Source organism: Moschus berezovskii, chromosome 13, assembly GCF_049115385.1.
Source record: "Moschus berezovskii isolate FMDL1 chromosome 13, NW_MosBer_1.0, whole genome shotgun sequence".
Classification (NCBI taxonomy): domain Eukaryota; kingdom Metazoa; phylum Chordata; class Mammalia; order Artiodactyla; family Moschidae; genus Moschus; species Moschus berezovskii.
In genome coordinates, this window is record NC_142472.1 from 52878350 (window position 1) to 52902891 (window position 24542).

General features: G+C 44.8%; 1 protein-coding gene across 1 annotated transcript in view; it reads left to right on the top strand.

Moving 5' to 3' along the window:
* The window catches only part of LOC129556377 (phospholipid-transporting ATPase IB), a 485203-nt gene that overhangs the window by 76219 nt on the left and 384442 nt on the right, over positions 1-24542 (top strand). Inside the window, exons 3-4 of the mRNA XM_055426358.2 lie at positions 23763-23862; positions 24293-24391. Coding sequence (XP_055282333.2) covers positions 23763-23862; positions 24293-24391 — 199 coding nt within the window. The remainder of the gene's footprint in view (positions 1-23762; positions 23863-24292; positions 24392-24542) is intronic.

Here is a 24542-nt window from a genome sequence, read left to right on the forward strand (position 1 = left end):
CCTGGGTCAGGAAGATCCTCTGGAGAAGAAAATGGCAACCCACTCCAGTATTGCCTGGAAAATCCCATGGACAGAAGAGCCTGGTGGCTGGCTGCCCATGCAGTCACAAATGAGTCAGACGTGACTGAATGGCTAACACTTTGACTTGATATGTGTTACAGCTCTTATCTGAAGACCCAATATGTATTGACCAAGATTTCTTGGTTAAGAATTGTGGGTGTCAATCCATATTGTTGGTAGCTTTCTTGATTTTTGAATACTTTGGGCTGATTTATCAGATTCGATTCAATCATCCTAACACAACCTGGAAACATGATTTTGAAGAGCTTTTCTTTCCTAGAAGTGCCAGTTCTGCTGTCTGTGGGCTTGTCATTAGTTTATCATTTTCAGTCTGCAGTTTGCTTCGTTGCATCAGTCTTAAGCCCCTTGTTCTTTTTGGGAGGGTTAGTTGGGTTGAAATGAGGTAAATTAATCATCAGTGCACCTAGCTGGACACAGAAACTGAAACCCGTCGTGATGAGCTGAGAGAACATCCAGGGAGGGCACCTCTGTCACTCCCGGTCTTAAGTCATCTCAGCTGCCGTGACAGAACACCGTGGACCGGGGGCTTCCACCTCAGAGATGCATTTGCTCACAGTTCTAGTGGCTGGAAGTCCAAGGTGAGAGGGTCAGCAGGGTCAAGGTCTGGTGGGGACCCTATTCCTGGCTTGCAGACAGCCTCCTTCTCACGCGGCGAGGAGAGAGAGAGACCAGGCTTTCCGGTGTCTCTTCCTGGGCAGGCAGCAGGGCCATGCGAGGGCTCAGCCTCGTGACCTCATCTCAGCGTCCTCACTTCCCAGTGGCCCCATCTGCCAAGGGTGAGGGCTTCGACCTGTGGATTCAGGGGACACAGTTCAGTCCACAGCACCCCACCCGCACTGTTAGGGTGCTCCCCTTGCAGCCGGGGGTACCGGCTGAGTGTCAACACATTCAGTAAGTGTTAGTAAAGCGTGCTTTTTGGAGGCACATGTACATATAAGCTGTAAAACGTCCCCCCGCACTCCCTGGTGGAACCATCTGCTTTAGAGTCTCTTTCTTGGGGAAAACCTGTCCTGCCCAGTCAGCCTCAGCAGCCATAGACTGATCACAGAAGGGAGACTTGAGCGCCGCTTCCGGCCTGCGTTGGTCTGTGTGAGGGAGGGTGTGAGCCCCCTTCTGTCAGGAGTGATGTACGATGGCGTGGGCTAGGGGTGGCCTGTGGCTCTGAGGGGTGGGGGAAAGCTGCCTGCGGGTCACCAGTGAGCTGGGTTGGAGGTGAGCAGCAGTTGATGCTGGGAGGGCAGAAGGTCTAGGAGCCACGTGTGTGCCTTTCCAGAAACCATGTGGATGATGCTTGAGGTGCCTGGAAGGGCCAGGCTCCAGAGGAGGGTTAGCTGTAGCCAGGAAGGCTTTTAAAGGGACAAGTGACAGCGATCCTTCCTGTCTGAGACCCTTCTGACTGACTCAGTTACATAAGGGAATATTCCTTAAATTGGATAATTTAAGGAATCAAAAAATTCCTCCTTTATTTCTGCTCCTGGAGGTTTTGAAAGTATTGTCTAGCATGTGAAATGTGTTACCAAGCTCTGACAGTTTAAAAATAGAGCTCTTTACTTGAAAAGAGGAAGGCTGTCGACTGAGTAGTATATCCTTACTTCCTTAATATTCCATCTCTGTTAGAATAGTTAAGCCTGAATTTTTCATGTTGCCGTTACAAATTAGAGTTCATTAATCATTCTAGTGTTGATATATCAGAATAAATTGAAGTATTTCATAAAACAACTGTGGCGAGGGCAGACAGAAACGTGGACTTCTCTCAGTGTTCCTTTTTTGCCTGTCAGCTGTCACAGGATTTCACTGCTGCTGGGATTTCAGTAACATTTTATTCATTCTGTTTCTTCAGATGTTTCAGGATAAATAATTTTAAGGACAGGAAGGCATGTGTGTGTGTGTGTGTGTGTGTGTATGTGTGTGTATGCGTATGTGTGTATATGTGTGTGTCTGTGTGTGTGTATATACAGTTATTCTCTATATGGAGGTCTTGACATGAGTCAACCATGTTTATAAGCCAAATATTGTCAATATTGTGAAGTCAGGAAACTCCAAGGCAAAAGATAACAACGTGGGACTTTCCTTCTGTTGTCTTAACCAGTCTCCTTCCTCCATTCTGTGTAAATGTGTGTCCATGAGTACCCCTTTCCCACACCGGAAACTCTCACTTAGTACTTGTAACTCATTTGCCTACAAATGAACACCTTATCCAACACCTGTTGGATAAGGCAAAAGGGTTGGAGAAGTTGCCTACCATGCTTTTGCCCTTAAAACTATACTTGAAACCTCTAAAACTGCATGCTCATGTAGAACTCTGAGGACATGTTGAGAAAGTTTGATGTTGCTCAGTTCAGTTCAGTTGCTCGGTCGTGTCTAACTCTTTGCGACCCCATGAATCACAGCACGCCAGGCCTCCCTGTCCATCACCAACCAACTCCCGGAGTTTACTCAAACTCACCTCCATCGGTGATGCCATCCAGCCATCTCATTCTCTGTCGTCCCCTTCTCCTCCCGCCCCCTTGATGTTGCTACTGGCCATTTATTCATGTTTCTAATTCCAGTTTCTGAGGACAATGTATTTTAACTTTTGTGGTCCACTTGATAGTCTTTCTTTGGATGGTTCCTGGACACAATATAGTGCTGCAAAGGTTTGTTTCACATGTCATGCACTTAACCTAGACAAGAAACTATTTTTTAATACAGTGCTGGTGTTTGCCATCAAGTAAAATAAATGTTTTACAGAAACCAACACATGATGTCTAAGGATTTTGGAATAGTGGATTGCTTTATAAGAAAGTTAGCTGACTTTGATTTTAATTCATAATCCCTTCTATATAAATAGTCTGAAGATACTGATTTAACATTCTGCACAGCCAAATATGTTTTTGCACACAGTGGTTGAAGACAGATTGATTATGCATCACCTGTTCTTTTGAACTGTTTTGGTAAGGGACCTCATGAATTTTGGTGCTTTGAGGTATTGTGTTTAGAAAAAATGAACACAGTGAGAATGTCTAGGGTTTTTGAGAAACTCATATCCTGTTTACTTTTTGAAATACATTGGCTGTTTAAAAAATTAGCCTAAAAATGGGTTCACAAATGTCCATGGAATAATGTTTATGACATACTGAGCAGAGTAGTGGTTGAGTGAAATAGCTTTGTCATAACATCTAAGATATATTCTCTGCTTAGCAAGACTTTGAAGATAGTCTCTGACAAAGGGGGTGAGGGTGGGGGAGGAATGTATTGGGAGTTTGGGATTGGAGATGCGAATCATTATGTACAGAATAGATAATCAACAAGGTCCTACTGTACAGCACAGGGAACTATATTCAGTATCCTGTGATAAACCACAATGGAAAAAAATATGTAAAATAATATATATAACTGACTCACTTTGCTTTATAGCAGAAATTAACACATCATTGTAAATCAACTATACTTCCATAGATTGTTTTTGAAACGTGAATTGTCTCTAAAACCTTTTTGCCAGGCTTTTGTAGCCCATAAATGATGAAATACATTTTAGTGAAATCTTTGCAAAATGGCATCAGTGCCTGTGGTCACTTTTTGCCCTCAATTTCTTGTTATTATCATGCTTGTACTCCACAGGCTGTTATGTATTGTGCTTCTCATTTCCTGTCATATAGATGGGGAGACCAGGAGATATAAATCACCAAAAATAAATAAATAAATAACTTTACGTTGCATAAGAAATCTCGGGGCTCTGATTCCTGTTGGAAACTAGTTCTTGGTGATTTTGAAGGTGGCATCATTTTCACCCTATCCTGCAGAATGCTGCTGCTGCTAAGTCACTTCAGTTGTGTCCGACTCTGTGCAACCCCATAGACGGCAGCCCACCAGGCTCCGCCGTCCCTGGGATTCTCCAAGCAAGAGTACTGGAGTGGGTTGCCATTTCCTTCTCCAATGCATGAAAGTGAAAAGTGAAAGTGAAGTCGCTCAGTCGTGTCTGACTCTTAGCAACCCCATGGGCTGCAGCCTACCAGGCTCCTCCGTCCATGGGATTTTCCAGGCAAGAGCACTGGAGTGGGGTGCCATGGCCTTCTCCGGAACATTTTATCCTGCAGAATAGAATATATGTATTCTTTTCCCACATTCTTTTCCATTATGGTTTATTCCAGGAGGGTTTCACATCACGGAAGCCTGTCTTTCTTGTTTCACATCCCCCCAGCCCCTTTGGCAACTCCAGCCCCTCTCAGCCCCATAGCGCTGCACTGACTTTTCTGTTGGGGACTTAGCTGGTTGGGTTGCATCACATCTATCTTTATGGCTGACTCCCCAGCTCCTCTGTATCATCCTTGATGGCAAAGTCCATCCACTTTACCCAGCATCCTCCCCAGGACCCAGTCCCCATGCTGGCCAGTCGGAAGCCAGAAGTCTTTGCTGACTGACTTTGCTCCACAGGTGAAGGTCGGAACTGAGCAGAAAATAGGAATTGGCTTCACACATTGTTCTAAGATTTCCCTTTCTTCTTAATTGCTTATCGAACAGAGCTGAACCCCAAAGCAATTACTTAAACCTTGGAAATTGATGTTTTATGTGGTTTTGATGTTTTGCTTTTATTTATGAAGTACTCTTGAAAAGTGGTGGGGCAGTGTGCTGAGTTAGATGCTTTTCACATCAGTTCTTCAGACTTAACAGATTGATATTTGCCCTCCAGGGTGGGTGCCTTTGGGATTTAATGTGATCGCTGGCATCCTTAGTCATTTCTGTCCTTCAAAGTTTAAAATGAGTTCATTCGACAAATTTATTTTTAGTCCCTAGTATACCAGTCCCTGAGCTGCCACTGGGGATATGATGGAAAAGCAAGGTATCTGTGACTTGTCTCTTCCCCACCCCACCCCCCTTTTTTTTTTTGCTTTAGCGTTTTGGATGGGCTTGAGTGCAGGTGATGACTGAGGGACCACACATTTTGTCCAGACCTGAGTCCTACTTAATTGCTTATCAAACAGAGTCAACCCCTCAAAGCTAGTTGCCCTCTGCTTTCTGGCTCACACCCTCAGCCCCTTAGTAGAGGAGTTCTAGGAGCTGGAGACTCAGATCAGCTTTCCTGGCGTTTGTAACTTTTGCTCCCATGGTACCTTCCTCTTAGGCTCTCCTGGGGGTATAGACTGCTCACAGGCAAGGGGGCCAGGTTCCCACTTCCAAGCATTCATCCCAAGGAGAGGCTGGGTGGGAAGTGTGGGCAAGGCAGAGCTGGGGTCCCTACTTCACGGGAAGACCTGCAAGGAAAGGGTCTGTAACTCATCTGAGCCTCACAATCCATGGAGGACTAAGGAGCCATCTGCCTGAGATGCAAGCAGTAAAACCAACTAAAAGTCTGTCTGCTATACATCGTCTTGTGCACCAGCAGTGGTCAGCAGTGTTGGCAGAAGTCTTCAGTTGAACTAAGGTCTAAACAATTGCAGTAATGATTAGGTTCAATTCAGTTCAGTCACTCAGTCATGTCCAACTCTTTGCGACCCCATGGACTGTAGCATGCCAGGCTTCCTGGTTTATCACCAGCTCTTTGAGCTTGCTCAAACTCATGTCCATCGAGTCGATGATACCATCCAACCATCTCATCCTCTGTCATCCACTTTTCCTCCTGCCTTCAACCTTTCCCAGCACCAGGACCTTTTCCAATGAGTCAGTTCTTCACATCAGGTGGCCAAAGTATTGGAGCTTCAGTTTCAGCACCAGTCCTTCCAATGAATATTTAGGACTGATTTCCTTTAGGATGGACTTGTTGGATCTCCTTGCTGTCCAAGGGACTCTCAAGAGTCTTCTCCAACACCACAGTTCAAAAGCATCAATTCTTTGGCGCTCAGCTTTCCTTATAGTCCAACTCTCACATCCATACATGACTACTGGAAAAACCATAGCTTTGACTAGACAGACCTTTGTTGGCAAAGGAATGTCTGCTTTTTAATATGCTGTCTAGGTTGGTCATAGCTTTTCTACCAAGGAGCAAACATCTTAATTTTATGGCTGCAGTCACCATCTGCAGTGATTTTGGAGCCCAAGAAAACAAAATCTGTCACTGTTTCCCCATCTATTTGCCATGAAGTGATGGGACTGGATGCCATGTTCTTAACTTTTTGAATGTTGAGCTTTACTCTCAATGTTCCCTTGGTATCCCTAACTTTCTTTACTCTCTTTACCACTCTTTCACTGTCCTCCTTCACTTTCATCAAGAGGCCCTTTAGTTCTTCACTTTCTGCCGTAAGGGTGATGTCATCTGCACATCCGAGATTATTGATGTTTCTCCCAGCAGTCTTGATTGCAGGTTGTGCTTCATCCAGCCTGGCGTTTCTCATGGTGTACTCTGCATATAAGTTAAATAAGCAGGGAGACAATATACAGCCTTGAGGTATTCCTTTCCCAATTTGGAACCAGTCTGTTGTTCCATGTCCAGTTCTAACTATTGTGTCCTGACCTGCATACACATTTCTCAAGAGGTGGGTCAGGTGGTCTGGTATTTCCATCTCTAAGAATTTTCCGCAGTTTAATGTGATCCACACAATCAAAAGCTTTGGCATAGTCAATAAAGTAGAAGTAGATGTTTTTCTGGAACGCTCTTGCTTTTTCGATGATCCAGCGACTGTTGGCAATTTGATCTGTGGTTCTTCTGCCTTTTCTAAATCCAGCTTGAATATCTAGAAGTTCTCGGTTCATGTACTGTTGAAGCCTAGCTTGGAGAATTTTGAGCATCATTTTACTAGCGTGTGAGATGAGTGCAGTTGTGCGGTAGTTTGAGCATTCTTTGGCATTGCCTTTCTTTGGCATTGGAATGAAGACTGACCTTTTCTAGTCCTGTGGTCACTGCTGAGTTTTCCAAATCTGCTGGCATATTGAGTGCAGCACTTTCACAGCATCATCTTTCAGGATTTGAAATAGCTCAACTGGAATTCCATCACCTCCACTTGCTTTGTTTGTAGTGATGCTTCCTAAGGCCCACTTGACTTCAACTCCAGGCTGTCTGGCTCTAGGTGAGTGATCACACAATTGTGATTATCTGGGTCATTAAGATCTTTTTTGTACAGTTCTTCTGTGTATTCTTGCCACCTCTTCTTAATATCTTCTGCTTCTGTTGGGTCCCTACCATTTCTATCCTTTATTGAGCCCATCTTTGCATGAAATGTTCCCTTGGTATCTCTAATTTTCTTAAAGAGATCTCTAGTCTTTCTTATTCTCTTGTTTTTCTCTATTTCTTTGCATTGATCACTGAGGAAGGCTTTCTTATCTCTTCTTGCTATTCTTTGGAACTCTGCATTCAAATGGGTATATCTTTCCTTTTCTCCTTTGCTTTTCGATTTTCTTCATAGCTATTTGTAAGGCCTCCTCAGACAGCCATCTTGCTTTTTTGCATTTCTTTTTCTTGGGGATGGTCTTGATCCCTGTCTCCTGTACAATGTCACTAACCTCCGTCCATAGTTCTTCAGGCAGTCTGTCTATCAGATCTAATCCCTTGAATCTATTTGTCACTTCCAGTGTATAATCATAAGGGATTTGATTTAGGTCATACCTGAATGGTCTAGTGGTTCTCCCTACTGTATTCAATTTCAGTCTGAATTTGGCAATAAGGAGTTCATGATCTGAGCCACAGTCAGCTCCTGGTCTTGTTTCTGCTTCTCCATCTTTGGCTGCAAAGAATATAATCAGTCTGATTTCGGTGTTGTCCATCTGGTGATGTCCATGTGTCATCTTTAGTGCTGTTGGAAGAGGGTATTTGCTATGAGCAGTGCGTTCTCTTGGCAAAACTCTAATAGCCTTTGCCCTTCTTCATTTTGTACTCCAAGCCCAAACTTGCCTGTTACTCCAGGTGTTTCTTGACTTCCTACTTTTGCATTCCAGTCCTCTATGATGAAAAGGACATCCTTTTTTGGTGTGTGTGTGTTAGTTTTAGAAAATCTTGTAGGTTATCATAGAACCATTCAACTTCAGCTTCTTTAGCATTACTGGTCGGGGTATAGAGTTGGATTACCGTGATATTGAGTGGTTTGCCTTGGAAACGAACAGAGGTCATTTTGTCATTTTTGAGATTGCACCCAAGTACTGCATTTTGGACTCTCTTATAGTGATGATTGTTTAGTTTTAAAGATAGTACTGGGCTGGGTTGGCCAAAAAGTTTATTTCGGCTTTTCCATATTATAGAAAACTCTGAATGAACTTTTTTGGCTAACCCAATATATGTGTAAAACGCATGCACATATATGTTCCAGGCTAGCACATTTTTGTATTACTTTATTATTTTCAACATGGGGTTTCAACTAGGGGCAGTCCCAGGCAACCCTCTGGCACCCATCTACTGTATACAGACTAAATTAATAAAAATCTTACAGTTGAGACTTTTTTGTAATTATTCATTGTTTGCAAATGTGGAGACCAAATCAAGAAAATAGAAACCTAACATTAGTGGTATGATTTAGTAGTTGTCTAAATTACATTTTTTGCAGACGTTCCAGTTTTATTAAATTTCACCTGTGAGTTACTTGACAATTATGGACGTAAATATTGTAGCAGCCTGTAACCAAAAGATCCAAGTTCAAGCTGCCACGTAGATATAAAAATGATTGAACGAATAGCTGTGCTTTTTTGGTGCTATCATTTTAGTACCCAAATTAGACATGATTAGATAAAACTTGATCACGACAATGTTTCCTGTCTGTTTCCTGGTCAATTTTATATGTTTTAATTTTATGATTGTTACTGAAAGTAATTTTGCAACACAGAGGAGGGGATTGTTACACCCCGTCTCCTCTGGGTGTGTGACACACTGGACGCAGGCTGGCCTGGCCTGATCCTGGTCTCTCGCTGCGCTTGACTGTGGACCCCATCTCCTGCACCTGGGCAGGTATAGTTGGCCATAGCGCTCTGTCTTCTGGGCCTTAGTCTCCTTCTGTGTTAAATGAGGGGCTGGAGGATATCTTTCAAGGTCTGTTTCACCTGTGATCTGTGGTGTCTTGATGCACCCGTGGCCTGGCGCTGGGAGAACAGGTTTGGTGTGACCTGTGAACCCGTTTCTGCTGTGACCCCCCACATCTGCCATCCTTAGCCCTGGAGGTGGGCGGGATCAGTTTCTCTTGCCCGTTGGCAGACGTTGCAGGTGGTCCGTGGGCATGTTGTGGATTCCTTCTTGTTCCCTCAGATTAGGAGAGAGAGGTGTGCCCAGGTCTCCCTTTGCACTTGGGAGGAAATAGATTCTCTGGAGTTCCTTTGTTCACACTATCACGTCAGGGGTCCCCAACCTCCGGATCTGATGCCTGATGATCTCAGGTGGAGCCGGTGTAATAATAATAGAAACAAAGTGCCTGGTAAGTGTAATGTGCTCGAATCATCCTGAAACCTTCCCCCACCCCTATCCGTGGAAAAATTGTCTTCCACGCAACTGGTTCCTGGTGCCAAAAAGGTTGGGGAGCACTGTTTGACATGACACTCTATGTTCTTACCTATCCAGTTAGTCTGATAATATCATCAGTCTCCCCCTCTCACAGATTTTTTGGTCAATGTGCTCAGGAGTTTTGCTTGACTTGCTTCACACTGTGTCAGTACCTAGAATTTACCACGCTGGTGGTGACTTGACTCTGATTGGTATTTCTGAAGTGTTTGTCGCTCAGTTGTGTCTGACTCTTTGCGGCCCCGCAGACTGTAGCCCGCCAGGCTCCTCTGTCTGTGGGGATTCTCCAGGTCAGAATACCAGAGTGGGTTGCCATGCCCTCCTTTGGGGATCTTCCCAACCCAGGGATCATACCCGGGTCTCCTGCATTGCCCGTTGATTCTTTTACCATCTGGGCCACCTAGGAAGCCCACAGCTATGCTTATTGATTGTTCTGGCCTCAGACTTGATTTTGGTGGAACAGAACAGCCCTTGCTGTCTTTTTGCTTATGTTTGTGTTGTTGCTTATGAACACATTTTTACTTTTTCTAAGTGACAGACTCCTCACAGAGGGACACTTGACCTCTCTGTTGTTTGTTTCGTCTGTTTTTGCTTTCTTGTCTTTTTCTGGACTCTCAGGTGTGACTGCGGACGCTCATCATGGAAGTACTGACCAAGTGGGAAATGGGAGGCGGAGCCATCGGCTTGGGCCATCAACGCTGACCTGGCAGGTCTGGGACGGGCAGGCAGGTGAACCCAGGACGTGCTGGTCCAAGGAGGGCTTTTGTGGTAGAGGTCAGGGCTGGAGGTGGACTTGGTGACCGTGAGCACCCTGGTGGCAGTTTGAGAAATGGAAGTGAGTGGACAGATGCTCAAGGATGTTGAGCAAGAGAGGGTCCCATCTAAGTGCCCATCAGTGAAGGAGGGAAGGTGGTCCCCAGGGAGGAGGCCCTCTGGGGAGGGAGGTGGACCGGAGCCCCTTCCTCTGAGATAAGTCGATGAAGAGAGGTTGATAAAGGGGAGAAGCTCTGCAGGGATTTTATATCAAAATAGATGTTGCTGCAGAGTTTTGAGCCTGTTCTTAGTCTAAGGGGTAAGCAGTGAGGGAGAGGAGAGGAGGGCGGAGATGTTGACACTTCTGATGGTACCAAGTCCTGGAGGAGACGCTGGGGGTTAAGGGGTGACCGTGGACTTGGACAGGATGGGAGAGCCATCCCTTCCCAAGAGAGGATGGGGAGGATGGAGCCTGAGGAGCTGGGGCAGCTGGTGAGCTGGAGTTCCAGGTGAAACAAGTCTAGTTACCTCCGTGGCGGGGGAGGGAAGGGGCAGAGCCTTGGAGGAAAGGGGCGGGGCTGGTGGGGAGGGGGAGGGGCAGGAGCAGGGCCCTGGAGGCTGGGGAGGGAGCTGTCCCCTCCAGAGGGGCCCAGAGAACCCAGGGAGACACGTGGGTCACTGCACAGTAGAGGGTCTGCTGGGCTTTGCTTCCTGGATTAACATGCATTAGTGTTTTTTAAACCTTTGTTGAAAAAGAAAGCTGAAATGAAGTAGAGAGACCAGCCTGGCTCTGAGGCAGACTTCTGGGTGTGGTAGAGACCGACTCTGAGGGGCTTTGTGGGTGGGGGAAGCTTTGACCTTCCTGCCACTGCAGAGGGTTGAAACATGAATAAATATTTAATTAGGTTTCCTGGGAACCAAACCACCGCTGCAGAGGGTATGGAGGCTGGTTTGGCAGAGATGGATGGGAAAGGCGGGTGTGACAAGAGAAAAGGGAGGACGCAGCCTGTGTTTGTTTCTTTGTTTGCATTTTTTGAGGGGCAGGGACTCTGGTACCTGTGGGCTTTTAGAAAAGCTTTGTTTTTCTGGTGTTCAGAGGACCTTCATCTGTGTTTAGAAAACTGAAAACAGAAGGACAAAATCTGATCTGAAGCTTTTGACATGTTTATAATTGTTTTGAAAAGCAGTCACCTCTGTCTTCCCGTTTTTTCTTTTGGACACCTTCCGCCCACATCCAAATTTCTGGAAGAAATTTGATGGAAATATCTCTTGATTTGACACCAACCATAAAAATTTACATGGCACAGCTGTTCATGAATTATGACGCTGAAAGAAACATTACCGAAAGAGCAATGAAAAATAACCGTGAGAGGAAAGAATGAATTCTTTTTATATTTTTTTCTATAAAAACTGTTACAAAATTATTGTGCGACTATCAATTTAAGCAATGAAATATGGGGGAAAGTTTTATAGAATACCACATATTTAATAAAAAATATTGTTTTCTGGATGTTAATGTAGTATATACCAGCTTTCATGAATTATTTGGTGATTCTTTTCCCCTGTCATTCTAAATAAATATTCACTTTTGTACTTTGTTTTGTTCTGGTAATTTTGTGTTTTTTCTAAAAAAGTGAGATTCCCAAGTTGTATGCCTATTATATACAAATCATATTCTCAATCCCACAAAATCTGGATCTGAATATTTAAATGAGTAAATTAAATGAAAAGATGAGAAACAATTTTAGGATTACTTAGAGCTCAAATGGTAAAGAATCTGCCTGCAATGCAGGAGACCCAGGTTTGATCCCTGGTTCAGAAAGACCCCTTAGAGAAGGAAATAGCAAACCACTCCAGTATTCCTGCCTGGGAAATCCCATGGACAGAGGAGCCTGGTGGGCTGCAGTCCATAGGGTCGCAAAGAGTTGGACACGACTGACCCAACTAACAAATTCACATTCAGGAATGAACTAGAATAGTTTATTTTAAAAATATTTAGTGGCCACAAGTGAATATTGTTGTTCAGTTGTTTCTGACTCTTTGCCACTCCATGGACTGTAGCACACCAGGCTCCCCTGTCCTTCACTATCTCCCAGAGTTTGCTCAAACTTATGTCCATTGAGTCGGTGATGCCATCCAACCATCTCATCCTCCTCTGCCTGCTTCTCCTCCTGCCCTCAATCTTCCCTGACATCAGGGTCTTTTCCAATGAGTCAGTTTTCTGCATTGGGTGGCCAAAGTATTGGAGCTTCAGCTTCAGCATCAGTCCTTCCAATGAATATTCAGGATTGATTTCTTTTAGGATAGACTGGTTGGATCTCCTTGCAGTCCAAGGGACTCTCAAGAGTCTTCTCCAACACCAGTTTAAAAGCATCAATTCTTTGGTGCTCAGCTTTCCTTATAGTCCAACTCTCACATCCATACATGACCACTAGAAAAACCATAGCCTTGACTAGACGGATCTTTGTTGGCAAAGTAATGTTTGATTCTGCTTTTTAATATGCTGTCTAGGTTTTTCATAGCTTTTCTTCCAAGGAGAAAGCGTCTTAATTTTATTGCTGCAGTCACCATCTGCAGTGATTTTGGAGCCCAAGAAAATAAAATCTGTCACTGTTTCCATTGTTTCCCCATCTATTTGCCATGAAGTGATGGGACTGGATGTCATGATCTTAGTTTTTTGAATGTTGAGTTTTAAGCCAGCTTTTTCACTCACCTCTTCTTTTAAGTGTCTTTTAATTTCATGGCTGCAGTCTCCATCCGCAGTGATTTACTCAGGGTTGATATCCTTTAGGATTGACTGGTTTGATCACCTTACTGTCCAAGGGACTCTCCAGAGACTTCTCCAGTGAATTTACGTGGGCCAGCTATTAAAATTAAATAAAACACAAACGTTCTTCATTAAATACTGGTCCTCTGAGGCTTTGTTAGGAAATGACTGAGGACCCAGGTCTGGCTCAGGCTGGGTGGAGCTGCGAGGTTTACCGGCAGAAACGCCGCTGTGATGACTAGCCAGCAGAGGGCGCTGCGTTGCTGGTGTGCGGGGTGCGTTTCGTTCTCCACCTGCAAGGCAAGCACAGGTGGTTAAGGGAGGGGATCTTTGATGTGGCTCATAGAGCCCACCGCTAAGAGCAGAGGGAATTGCTTTTTCCCTCTTCCCCCCACCCGCCCTCACTCCCTCCCCCCACCCACACTCACACACGCAGCTGAAATGATTGTGTTGGGAAGGCACGCATAAGGAAAAGCTTGCAGGGAAGCTGACCCCTTGGGCTGTTGGCTCAGAAGAGAAGGATGTGGTTTGAGAAGAAGAAAGAAAGATGTTCTAGGAATTTGGCAGAGGATGACAGGAAGCAAGGGAACTGAGGAAGAGCTCGATACTCTTCAGAATAAATGATTTCCATTTAAGGGGGAGGAGCTTTATTCTTGTTTCTTCTGTGGGCTGAAGTTACAGGGTCGAGGCTCCCTTCCTGAAAGCCAGAGTGCTCTTCTCAAAGGGACAAAAGGAAAAACACCTTGTACCTGGGTTTCTGGGCTGATGTCTGCTCCTCATTAGGCTCATGGAGGGCAGGTTAGAAATCCCTTCCTTTTATCCCTCACCAGGGACCCAGAAGCTGCTGGCAGAAGAGGGTGACCATAGCAATCACTGTCAGAGATGAGTGTCAATAGATTGTTTTGTGCTGGGAGGTACTATGGGAATAACTTAGGTCTTCAGCCTGATTTCATGTTCTAATAAGCAACTCCTTATATGCGACCATTCCTGAAATTAGCTTAAAACAGAAGAACCGATAGTCCCTTGACAGTTACATCTGGGTACTATTCTTATTTAAAATGTTTATTAATAAAAAAATACATGAAAGTAGTTAAAAATTCAAATGCTGTAGAAGCTTAGCATGAAAATCAGTACCTCCAGCCTCATCTGTCCCATTCTGATTCTACTTCACCAAAGGCAGCCACTGTTTTTAATTCTTTTGGTGGTTTCCACCATGTTTCTAAACTAGATTTAGAAGAGATCTCTCTGAATTCTCTTGTAGATGGATATTTAACTCATTTGCTTTGGGATGAATTAGTGAAGTAGTGTATCATGTTCATCTCTTTTCTAATACAACTTACTTTTCCTGGGTTATTTTTCTACTGGAATTTTTTTTTTAGCATATCAATTCTTATTTTTTTCTATTAGAACATTTTGTATTTATATTTTGCAGCCTCTCACTGTACCTTATTTTTAAAGTGTTTTTATTTTTTCTTCCATCTGTACTGAGATATAACTGACATATAATACTGTTTAAGGTGAACTGTTTTGACAACATATTTTACATCTTCCTGGGTATTCCTTAATAATTATTGTGGATACAGACATTACTATGACTGTCTCTAACCTTCCTACTAGCTTTATATATGGCTGATTTATTACCTTTACGGTGTACTTTGCTTTTTTTGTTGTTGTTCAGTTGTTCAGTCATGTGTGACTCATTGTGACCCCATGGACTGCAGCACGCCAGGCTTCCTTGTCCTTCACCATCTCCTGGAGTTTGCTCAAACTCATGTCCATTGAGTCGGTGATGCCATCCAACCATCTCATCCTCTGTTGTCCCTGTCTCCTCCCACCTTCAATCTTGGCCGGCATCAGGGTCTTTTCCAGTGAATTGGCTCTTTGCATCAGGTGGCGAAAGTATTGGCACTTCAGCTTCATGTTTGCCTTTACTAATAATTTTTTCTTTGGTGACTTTCATATTTCTAGTTGTGGCCTTTTCCGCTTAGAAAAGTTCCTTTTACAATTTTTTTATAAAGTTAGTTTGGTGCTGAACTCTCCTTGCTTTTTGCTTGTCCGTAAAACTTCTGACTTCTCCATCAAATCTGAATTCAGCCTTGTTGGATTGAGTAGTCTTGGTTATAGGTTTCATTCCTTCTGGCCTGCAGAGTTCCTGCTGAAAAGTCACCCGATCACCTTATGGGAGTTGCCTTGTATCTAACTTGTTGCCTTTCTTTTGCTGCTTTTAATATTCTCTTTAATTTTGCCTCATTGAAATCGCAGTCTTTCTTGGTGTGTTCTCTCTGGGTTGATCCTTTTTGGGACCGGGAAGTCCCAGTCCCTCTGTAGATCCCTCTCAAATCACGGCTCGTTTTCAGAAGACATCTTAGAGGAGAGTAGATGTCTTTTTTTTGCCAGAAGCAGAAAGGAGTCTATTTCAGGGGGAAAAATCGCCTTAGCTGATAATTTCATTCCTCAATTTTAAACACATGGCATTCTTTCCTACTATTTTAATGGTGCCCGAGTAGGCAGAAGAGTAACATGTGTGTTTCCATTCCACAGTTGGGTGTCAGAAGCCAGGTTCCCTTAAGACTGGGCCGTTGTTGCTCTCGAATCCACTCATGGAGACTTGACACCCCTCATGTATCTGTGTTAAATCTCAGGCAGTCACCTCCATGGGTGTGTTCACTTCTGGAAAGTCCAGTTGTATCCTTAGCTCATCCTGCATGTAAGAAATTGCACAGAACCCAAAAGGAAACCTGTCACTAATATTGAACATTTGGATTAAGTTTGGCAATTATGTGAGAAATTGACAGAAATAAACTAGACCTTCAGGGGCTCAGTAAAGAATCTGCCTGCAATACAGGAAACGCAAGAAGCGCAGGTCCAATCCCTGGGTCGGGAAGATCCCCTGGAGGAGGGCATGGTAACCCACTCCAGTATTCTTGCCTGGAGAATCCCATGGAGAGAGGAGCCTGGAGGGCTACAGTCCATGGGGTCACCGAGAGTTGGACATGACTGAGGACGCGCATGCACACACGTGCACACACACAATGATAAAAGACAGACAGACTTGCTTTACTCCAGCCCTGAGTGACGTCTGTGTGTGAGTCCTGCACCCTGATTCCACCTCCTCCTGGTCTCTGGGTAGGTGTCACTCACTGTTGGAGCTCCCAGACTCTGCCCACCGGTAAATGACCTCATGGACTAGTCACAGTGCCCTCCCCTTGCGACCCGCAGCACCACTGCCTCCTTGACTGAGGGCAGAGACGTGCACGGTGGACTTGGATGCTTTTGTTTTTATAACTCAATTTCAGAGTCAGGTCACACCTTGTTTGACATCTCAGTTCAGTTCAGTCGCTCAGTCGTGTCCGACTCTCCGCGACCCCATGAATCACAGCACGCCAGGCCTCCCTGTCCATCACCAACTCACGGAGTTCACCCAAACTCATGTCCACAGAGTCGGTGATGCCATCCAGCCATCTCACTCTCTGTTGTCCCCTTCTCCTCCCGCCCCCAACCTTTCCCAGCATCAGAGTCTTTTCCAGTGAGTCAACTCGTCGCATGAGGTGGCCAAAGTATTGGAGTTTAAGCTTTAGCATCAGTCCTTCCAATGAACACCCAGGGCTGATCCCCTCTAGAATGGACTGGTTGGATCTCCTTGCAGTACAAGGGACTCTCAAGAGTCTTCTCCAGCACCACAGTTCAAAAGCATCAATTCTTCGGCGATCAGCTTTCTTCACAGTCCAACTCTCACATCCATACATGACCACGGGAAAAACCATAGCCTTGACTAGACAGACCTTGGTTGGCAAGGTAATGTCTCTGCTTTTTATTATACTATCAAGGTTGGTTATAACTTTCCTTCCAAGGAGTAAGCGTCTTTTAATTTCATGGCTGCAGTCAGCATCTGCAGTGATTTTGGAGCCCCAAAAAATAAAGTCTGACACTGTTTCCACTGTTTTTCCATCTATTTCCCATGAAGTGATTGGACCAGATGCCATGATCTTTATTTTCTGAATGTTGAGCTTCAAGCCAACCTTTTCACTCTCCTCTTTCACTTTCATCAAGAGGCTTTTGAGTTCCTCTTCACTTTCTGCCATAAGGGTGGTGTCATCTGCATATCTGAGGTTACTGATATTTCTCCCAGCAATCTTGATTCCAGCTTGTGCTTCTTCCAGCCCAGCATTCCTCATGATGTACTCTGCATATAAGTTAAATAAGCAAGGTGACAATATACAGCCTTGACGTACTCCTTTTCCTATTTGGAACCAGTCTGTTGTTCCATGTCCAGTTCTGACTGTTGCTTCCTGACATGCATACAGGTTTCTCAAGAGGCAGGTCAGGTGGTCTGGGATTCCCATCTCTTTCAGAATTTTCCACAGTTTATTGTGATCCACACAGTCAAAGGCTTTGGCATAGTCAATGAAGCAAAAATAGATGTTTTTCTGGAACTCTCTTGCTTTCTCCATGATCCAGTGGATGTTGGCAATTTGATCTCTGGTGCCTCTGCCTTTTCTAAAACCTGCTTGAATATCTGGGAGTTCACGGTTCACATATTGCTGAGGCCTGGCTTGGAGAATTTTGAGCATGACTTTACTAGCGTGTGAGATGAGTGCAATTGTGCGGTATTGAGCATTCTTTGGCATCTAGGGCAGCCTTAATCTTTCCCTTCTGAGAGGGCTTGTTGCCCTGGGTTTGGAAAGAATATACTGAATTCTGAGCAAAAGGCCAAGGGTGTTGTAATTCAGTGGACTGACCTGTATTGCTTTCTTTCTGTGGCCCAGTGCTAGGATCGGGCCTCAACTATGACTGCTTCCATGCTTAGCTGCCTTCAAGACAGATAGTTTCATAAATATCTGCTGTTTTTTTTTTTTTTTTTTTTTTACTGAAGATGAGAATTCTCATGGAAAAGGATCCTTGGAGATTTGTGATGCAAAATTGAATGAGTCTCAGAACTCCTTTCCATTTGATTTTACATGATAAAATTCACACGTTTTCTTGTAAAGCAGATGAATCTAACCTACTCTTTCACGGTGCTGTGTTTAAAGATGTTAGCCATCAGTATCTAACGTCCGACCTTTGAGAATGCTTGCCTAAGAGTTTTCTGCACTGAAAGACTTGCTTGGCAGCAAGCACCATGCTCAAGATGCTGTCTTCTCTCTTTTATCTTCTTCTCAGCCCATGTTTCTATGCAAAATAAATTGCTTTATGGCCAGAGCTATTCATTGAATAATACATTGAGTAAAGAAAACCAAATTAGGAATGTGAAAGGAACAAGACTCTCCTGCTGTTTAATAGGAATTATGAGGGTATCTAATTTTCAAAGGTACATTTATAAGCTGATTAAAATTCAACCCATTTTTCTCATTGGATGTGTGTTATAAAGATTAGGCTGATCTTTCAGCTGGCATGATCTATAATAAAGGCTATAAATAATTATAGCATTAATAGCACTGCTGGTCTCGTGACTACATTGCGGTCCAGGCCATGAGGCCAGGCAGGATTTAGCGCTTGTTTCCCAGCTATAGACCAAAAAATCAGAGGAGTGTTGAAAATAAACATGGCAACATTTTGAAATGAGTTTATTAACCTCTGATGTGCAACGGGTAAAATTTTAATAGTTTAGTAAAATGAGGTAAAACTTTCTAGTGAGGTGGTCTTATATTCATGTGGATGGGCACTGGTGATTAAGATGGATTTTTGCATTTGGGATTTCCAGAATATACTTTGGGAGGGGTGGTTGACAACACATCAGGAGTCCCAGCCAGGGGAGAGGACGGTGGGCTTGGCTGTCCATTGGAACGTCCTCCTGGGTGTGTGGTGAGGCCAGGTGTCAATGAGAGTGGCAGGGGGTCTCCTGGGGGCTTTGCATAGAGTGGTCTGGGTTAGAGAATAATGGACTCTTAAGGGGTAAATTGAGCTTCCCTGGTGGCTCAGATAGTAAAGCATCTGCCTACAATGTGGGAGGCCTGGGTTCGATCCCTGGGTTGGGAAGATCTCCTGGAGAAGGAAATGGCAACCCACTCCAGAATTCTTGCCTGGAGAATCCCATGGACAGAGGAGCCTGGTAGGCCACAGTCCATGGGGTCGCAGAGTCAGACACGACTTCACTTTCACTTTCAAGGGGTAAAAAGGGCTTTCCTGATAGCTCAGCTGGTAAAAAAATCCGCCTACAATGCAGGAGACCCTGGTTTGATTCCTGGGTTGGGAGATCTGCTGGAGAAGGGATAGGCTACCCATTCCAGTATTATTAGGCCTCCCTGGTGGCTCATCTGGTAAAGAATCTGCCTGCAATGCGGGAGACCTGAGTTCGATCCCTGGGTGGGGAAGATCCCCTGGAGAAGGGAACGGCTACCCACTCCGGTATTCTGGCCTGGAGCATCCCATGGACTATTCCATGGAAGAAGTGAATGAAGCTGAAATAAATGGAATAAATGAATGAAGGGGTAAATGAATGAAGCTGTTTATGAGGACATGAATGACTGTCTGAGGACGTGTCTTCTTCCTCTGGTAATTCGGAACTTCTTTCTCATTGAGTATGTGAGAGCAGAAAGGTGGAAGGTCTCCTGCAGGGAGCTGGGGAGAGTGGAGGGTACCAGAACAGGGTGTTAGAGCCCCTAGCCAGCTCAAAGGGGTGAAGGGGTTTAAACGGGCTCCTGCTTTTCCAGTAAACATTGAACGGTTCGGGTACCTTAGGCTCATGCAAGAGATTTATTTGTGTGGGGCCAGAGAAGGAAAACACCCCAGTGTGCATTTACTGTTCACATGTAGGGTGTACACTAATTTAGTTCCTGGGTTTCTGGAGGCTTGTTATCTGGGGAAGTTACACTTTGAGCTGCTTTTGAATTTTTAGACTTGCCTTTGGAAATCAACTTGAATTTTTCTCCAGCTGAAAATTCACATTCAGACATCATTTCAGGGTTGGTCCTGGGGCTGCCTTCTGGAGGTCAGATTCTGTAAGTGCTTGTGACTTGTGATGGGTGGGGAGCCCCCGACCCACATTTCTCCAGGTCCTATTTTCTGATGGGTTGTTTCCCACACTTGCCACATTGTAAGAGTTTCCGCAAGGCATGTGTTCACCGCATGTGTAACCAAGTTCCTGCCTTGCTGAGTCAGGTCCCCAGAGAGGCCTTTGCTCACAGGTCACCTTCTCAGCAACATGGTCCCTTATCACCGTTGAAAGCAACCTCTTCCCCCACCCTCCACCCCTGGTCTGTTTTCCTCCATGGTATTCATCACCATCTATCCTGCCACGCATTGGTTTTTAAATCTCACTTTCCTCTAGAATGTAATTCCCTTGAGACTATGCTTTTGTGACCCTCTGGTTTCCCACAGTGCCCGGCCCTGTGCCAGGTGCATGGATGGGGCTCGGGACATACCTGTGGATGGATGGATGGATGGGTGGATTTTTGTCAAGCCCCTGGTCATTCTTCATGTCACCCGATTTCAGGAAACAGTGGTTTGACAGGTGTTTAGATGAACTGAACCACAGGGTACGATTGTGTTTTCTCCTGGTCATTTTTTCCCATGCCCCAGGCCTTGAGGACTTGCTCAGTGCCTGAGATTCGCTGGCAGCCGTCGCTGGGCCAGGCTCTCAGGGGTGCTGCCACCTGCTGGCTGAGGGGGAACGCGATGGGATCAGTGAGCACACCCGGTGGACAGACTGTTCTGCTGGGAAGCGCTTCCTTCCCCCAGGTCATCCTGTACGTGTTCTTCACCTGGGGCAGTGATGGTAAAGATCTCCCATCCTGTTACATCGTGTAATGTTCAGCTGGACTGAACTCAAATGTGAGATTTGAATACATCTACCTCCTCAGGGGTAGCTCCTACTCAAACTGTGGTCCTCAGACCAGCAGCTCTGGTCTCACCTGGGAATGTGTTAGAAATGCAAAATCTGAGACCCATACCAGACTCTCTGAATCAGGAAGTTAGTTGCTCAGTCATGTCTGACTCTCTGTGACCCCATGGACCGTAGCCCACCGGGCTCCTCTGTCCATGGAATTCTCCAGGCAAGAATACTGGAGTGGGTTGCTATTCCCTTCTCCAGTGAATCTTCCTGACCCAGGGATGGAACCCATGTCGCCTGCATTGCAGGCAGATTCTCAACCGTCTGAGCCACCAGGGAAGCCCCACTGAATCAGGATATGCATGAGATGGTTAATCTTCCATGTCATTTTGGCTGGGCCATGGCACCTGGATATCTGGCCAAACATGTCTCTAGATGTTTCTTTCAAGGTGCCTTTTGGATGAGGTTTACATTTAAATTGATGGGCTTTGAGTAAAGCAGATTACCCACGGTAATGTAGGTGGACCTTGTCAGATCAGCTGACAGCATTAATGAACAAAGAGTCACCTCACTGAGGAAGAAGGTATTCTGCCACCAGATGGTCTACAGACTTGAATCGCTACATCAGATCTTTCCTCGGGCCTCCAGCTCTCCAAAGCCTGTCCTTCTGGGTTCTTATGGAGGCTTCATTGCAAACACACAGTTGAGTGAATCATTAAATCATTGGCTGTTGGTGATTGAAATCAATCTCCAGCCCCTCTTCTCTCTTAGGAGGGGGCAGGACTGAAATTTCCAACCCTCCAATCATGTGGTTTGTTCCTCTGGCAACCAGCCAGCATCCTAGGGACTTTCCATGAGTCACCCCATTGAGGTGACAAAAGATACCTTTATCTCTCTCTCAACACTGTGGCAGTCCCCAGCGTTTTGGGAGCTCTGTGCCAGAAACTGGGATGAAGACCAAATATATGTTTCTTGTGATGAAGCACAGTATCACAGCACTTTACAAAGAAGAAGGCTAAAGATAACTCAAGGATGACGGTAATCACCGTATAATGAAACCCCAGGCTGTGGTTGTAGGTCTTCCCTGAGGCAGTGGCCATAGATGGTCCACAGAACCGCTTCTCAGCTCCATCAGATGGCCTTTGGCTGCTGTGTTGTTTGAGTTGTCTGCTTTCATGTTTCCTTCTGCCCTCCCAGGTTTGGTCACTGTCAGGTCTTTCAGGAGTACCTGTGCTTCAGGTGGTCTATCTTCTGAGCCCTTGGCTCTTCTGTCTGGTGCTTCTAACTGAGGTGTATTTTCAGTTCAGTTCAGGCGACTCTTTGTGACCCCATGGACTACAGCATGCCAGACTTCCCTGTCCATCACCAACTCCTGGAGCTTGCTCAAACTCATGTCCATCAAGTCAGTGATGCCATCCAACCATCTCATCCTCTGTCGTCCCCTTCTCCTCCTGCCTTCAATCTTTCCCAGCATCAGGGTCTTTTCCAATGAGTCAGTTCTTCGCATCAGGTGGCCAAAGTATTGGAGTTTCAGCTTCAGCATCAGTGTATTTTAAACCTAGAAAATCTCTCGAGACTGTACTTCAGATAAGAGTTGGCTTCAGAAAGTAAGCTGGGACTCAGGCAGGTACTTTTGTGGATGAGCCTTTGAGCAGCTAAAGGAGGCCTGGTTCATTTTATCCCTCAGACCTCCAGTTCAGGCCTTTTCATTATTTCCTGGTTCATTGATTATCTGCTACGTGCCAGGAATATATGAAGTCGAAGTTGTTTAAAAAAAATTCACCTGAGTAAATTTTAAAGATCTTATTGGTTTTTTTCAATGATTCATGAGTTGGGCAGCATTCCATCAAGCAGACAGAAAGGAGCTCTGAAGAGCTGTGCAAAGTGAAAGACTTTTATAAGCATATGGGAGCAGGCAAAGAGGCTGCTAGCAAAGAGTAGGTTGTTGGGGACAAGATCACCTTCCTTTGGGGGGACAGCATGGGGGTCTGTAAGGCAGATTACCTCACGAGTGCTCAGCAGGTGATTCCAGACTGGTTGAGAATACATTCCTGAGAGAGGCTGAAACTCATCCATTAGATCCAGCATTGAGCCTTGGTTTGAAATTGTGGGCTGAGCACAAGTGACTCTATTTTGGGTTTGTTTGTTTTTTTTTAAATAAAGTAAATAATCTTATTATTCCCAGAGTCTGTTCTGGGAGTAGATAAATATAATACAAAGCAAAGCAGAGACTCTGAAATGGAGGTGTAAACACCACCCTGGGACTTGGGGGAGGAGCCTTGGAACTGGACCAGACTTCACTGGAGGGTAAGATGGGCAGGACCATTTAGTCCTGGAGACACTGCATGGAAGCACAGGACGTTGGCCGTGGAAGCTGCAGTGTGAATGAACGTGTCTGAGTGAAGGGTGTGTGGAAGTGGGGTAGAGTGTCTGTGGTGAGTGCCCAGAGAGGTACTTTAAACGGCCAACCATGCACCTGTTGCCATGTTCGGCAGAGTTGACTGTCTACATTGAATCAGCGACTGTGTGAGAATTCTAGTGCATCACCAATCCCAGGGTGATAATCCTCCCTTGATGGTGAGTTTCTCAGTTGATGCTTCACCTCTCTGTGTTCATATTTTACTGCGTTGGGAACGTGTGCCTCTCTCTGTTTTGTGATCTTTGACACATGTCTTTATCTTTAAAAACATCATTTGCACCCTCACTCTGTTCACAGCCCGAGGCTCCCAGAAGATGGGTTCATGTCCCTGCTTACACCATGTGGCAATAACCAAACACATATCCATCAAAGTTTGAAAGCCAAGATCACATCAGAATATTTTCTTAGGAAAGGTATCTTTTTACATAATGAAGCTTCATAGGAGTGGGTCAGCACAGCAACGTTCTTATCCTGAGTTTTGAAATATTTTGTTCTTATAGTTACTCATGTAATTTTGGAATCTTTGTTTTCGTTGTTTAGAATTTCTGTCTATACCTGATAGCAGTGTTGTCCCTTGCCCTCACAGTACGGCCAAGTACAGCGTGGTGACGTTTCTACCTCGATTCTTGTACGAGCAGATCAGGAGAGCTGCCAATGCCTTCTTCCTCTTCATTGCCTTATTACAGGTGACGTTTATTTAAAATTCATAGCTTTAATTGCATGCAAAAGAAGCTCTTGCTGAAAGGTTACTTAACTGAGAAAGTGTTATCATACCTGATGAACTTTGCTTGCTTCATCCAGTCACTGTGTGCATGAATGCGATATTTGCATAAAGGTAGAGTTCTTTAGGTGTTTGCTTACGGGAATTGCAGTTGTGAAAAGAGGCATTGAGACATGATTGCGGGGTCTCACTTTAACCCTGTTTTTGTTCCAAACACAGAGATAGCGGGTAAAATTATAAAGCCATGTAACACACTTAGCTAGTTTAAGGTAATCACTTTGCAACAGAAATGGAACAGATCTCCAGAAGAGTGAGGAGTGAGTACTGTGTTTTCTTTTTCATGGAGAGGATTTTTAATGTGCCCAGTCCCTACTTTTGGTCTCTTTATCTTACAGCAAATTCCAGATGTATCTCCAACAGGAAGATACACCACCCTGGTGCCATTGATCATTATTTTAACAATCGCAGGCATCAAAGAGATTGTAGAAGATTTTGTAAGTTTTTGCTTTCGGATAATAACAACATTGTATTGACTGTAACTTACAACTTATTTGTTGCTTTGGAGTCTTTAAGACAGAAAAATTGGTCTGTGGGCTAACCAGCCTCTCAAGGCTTGTGACGGTATTTTGGGGAAGAAAATGTGCA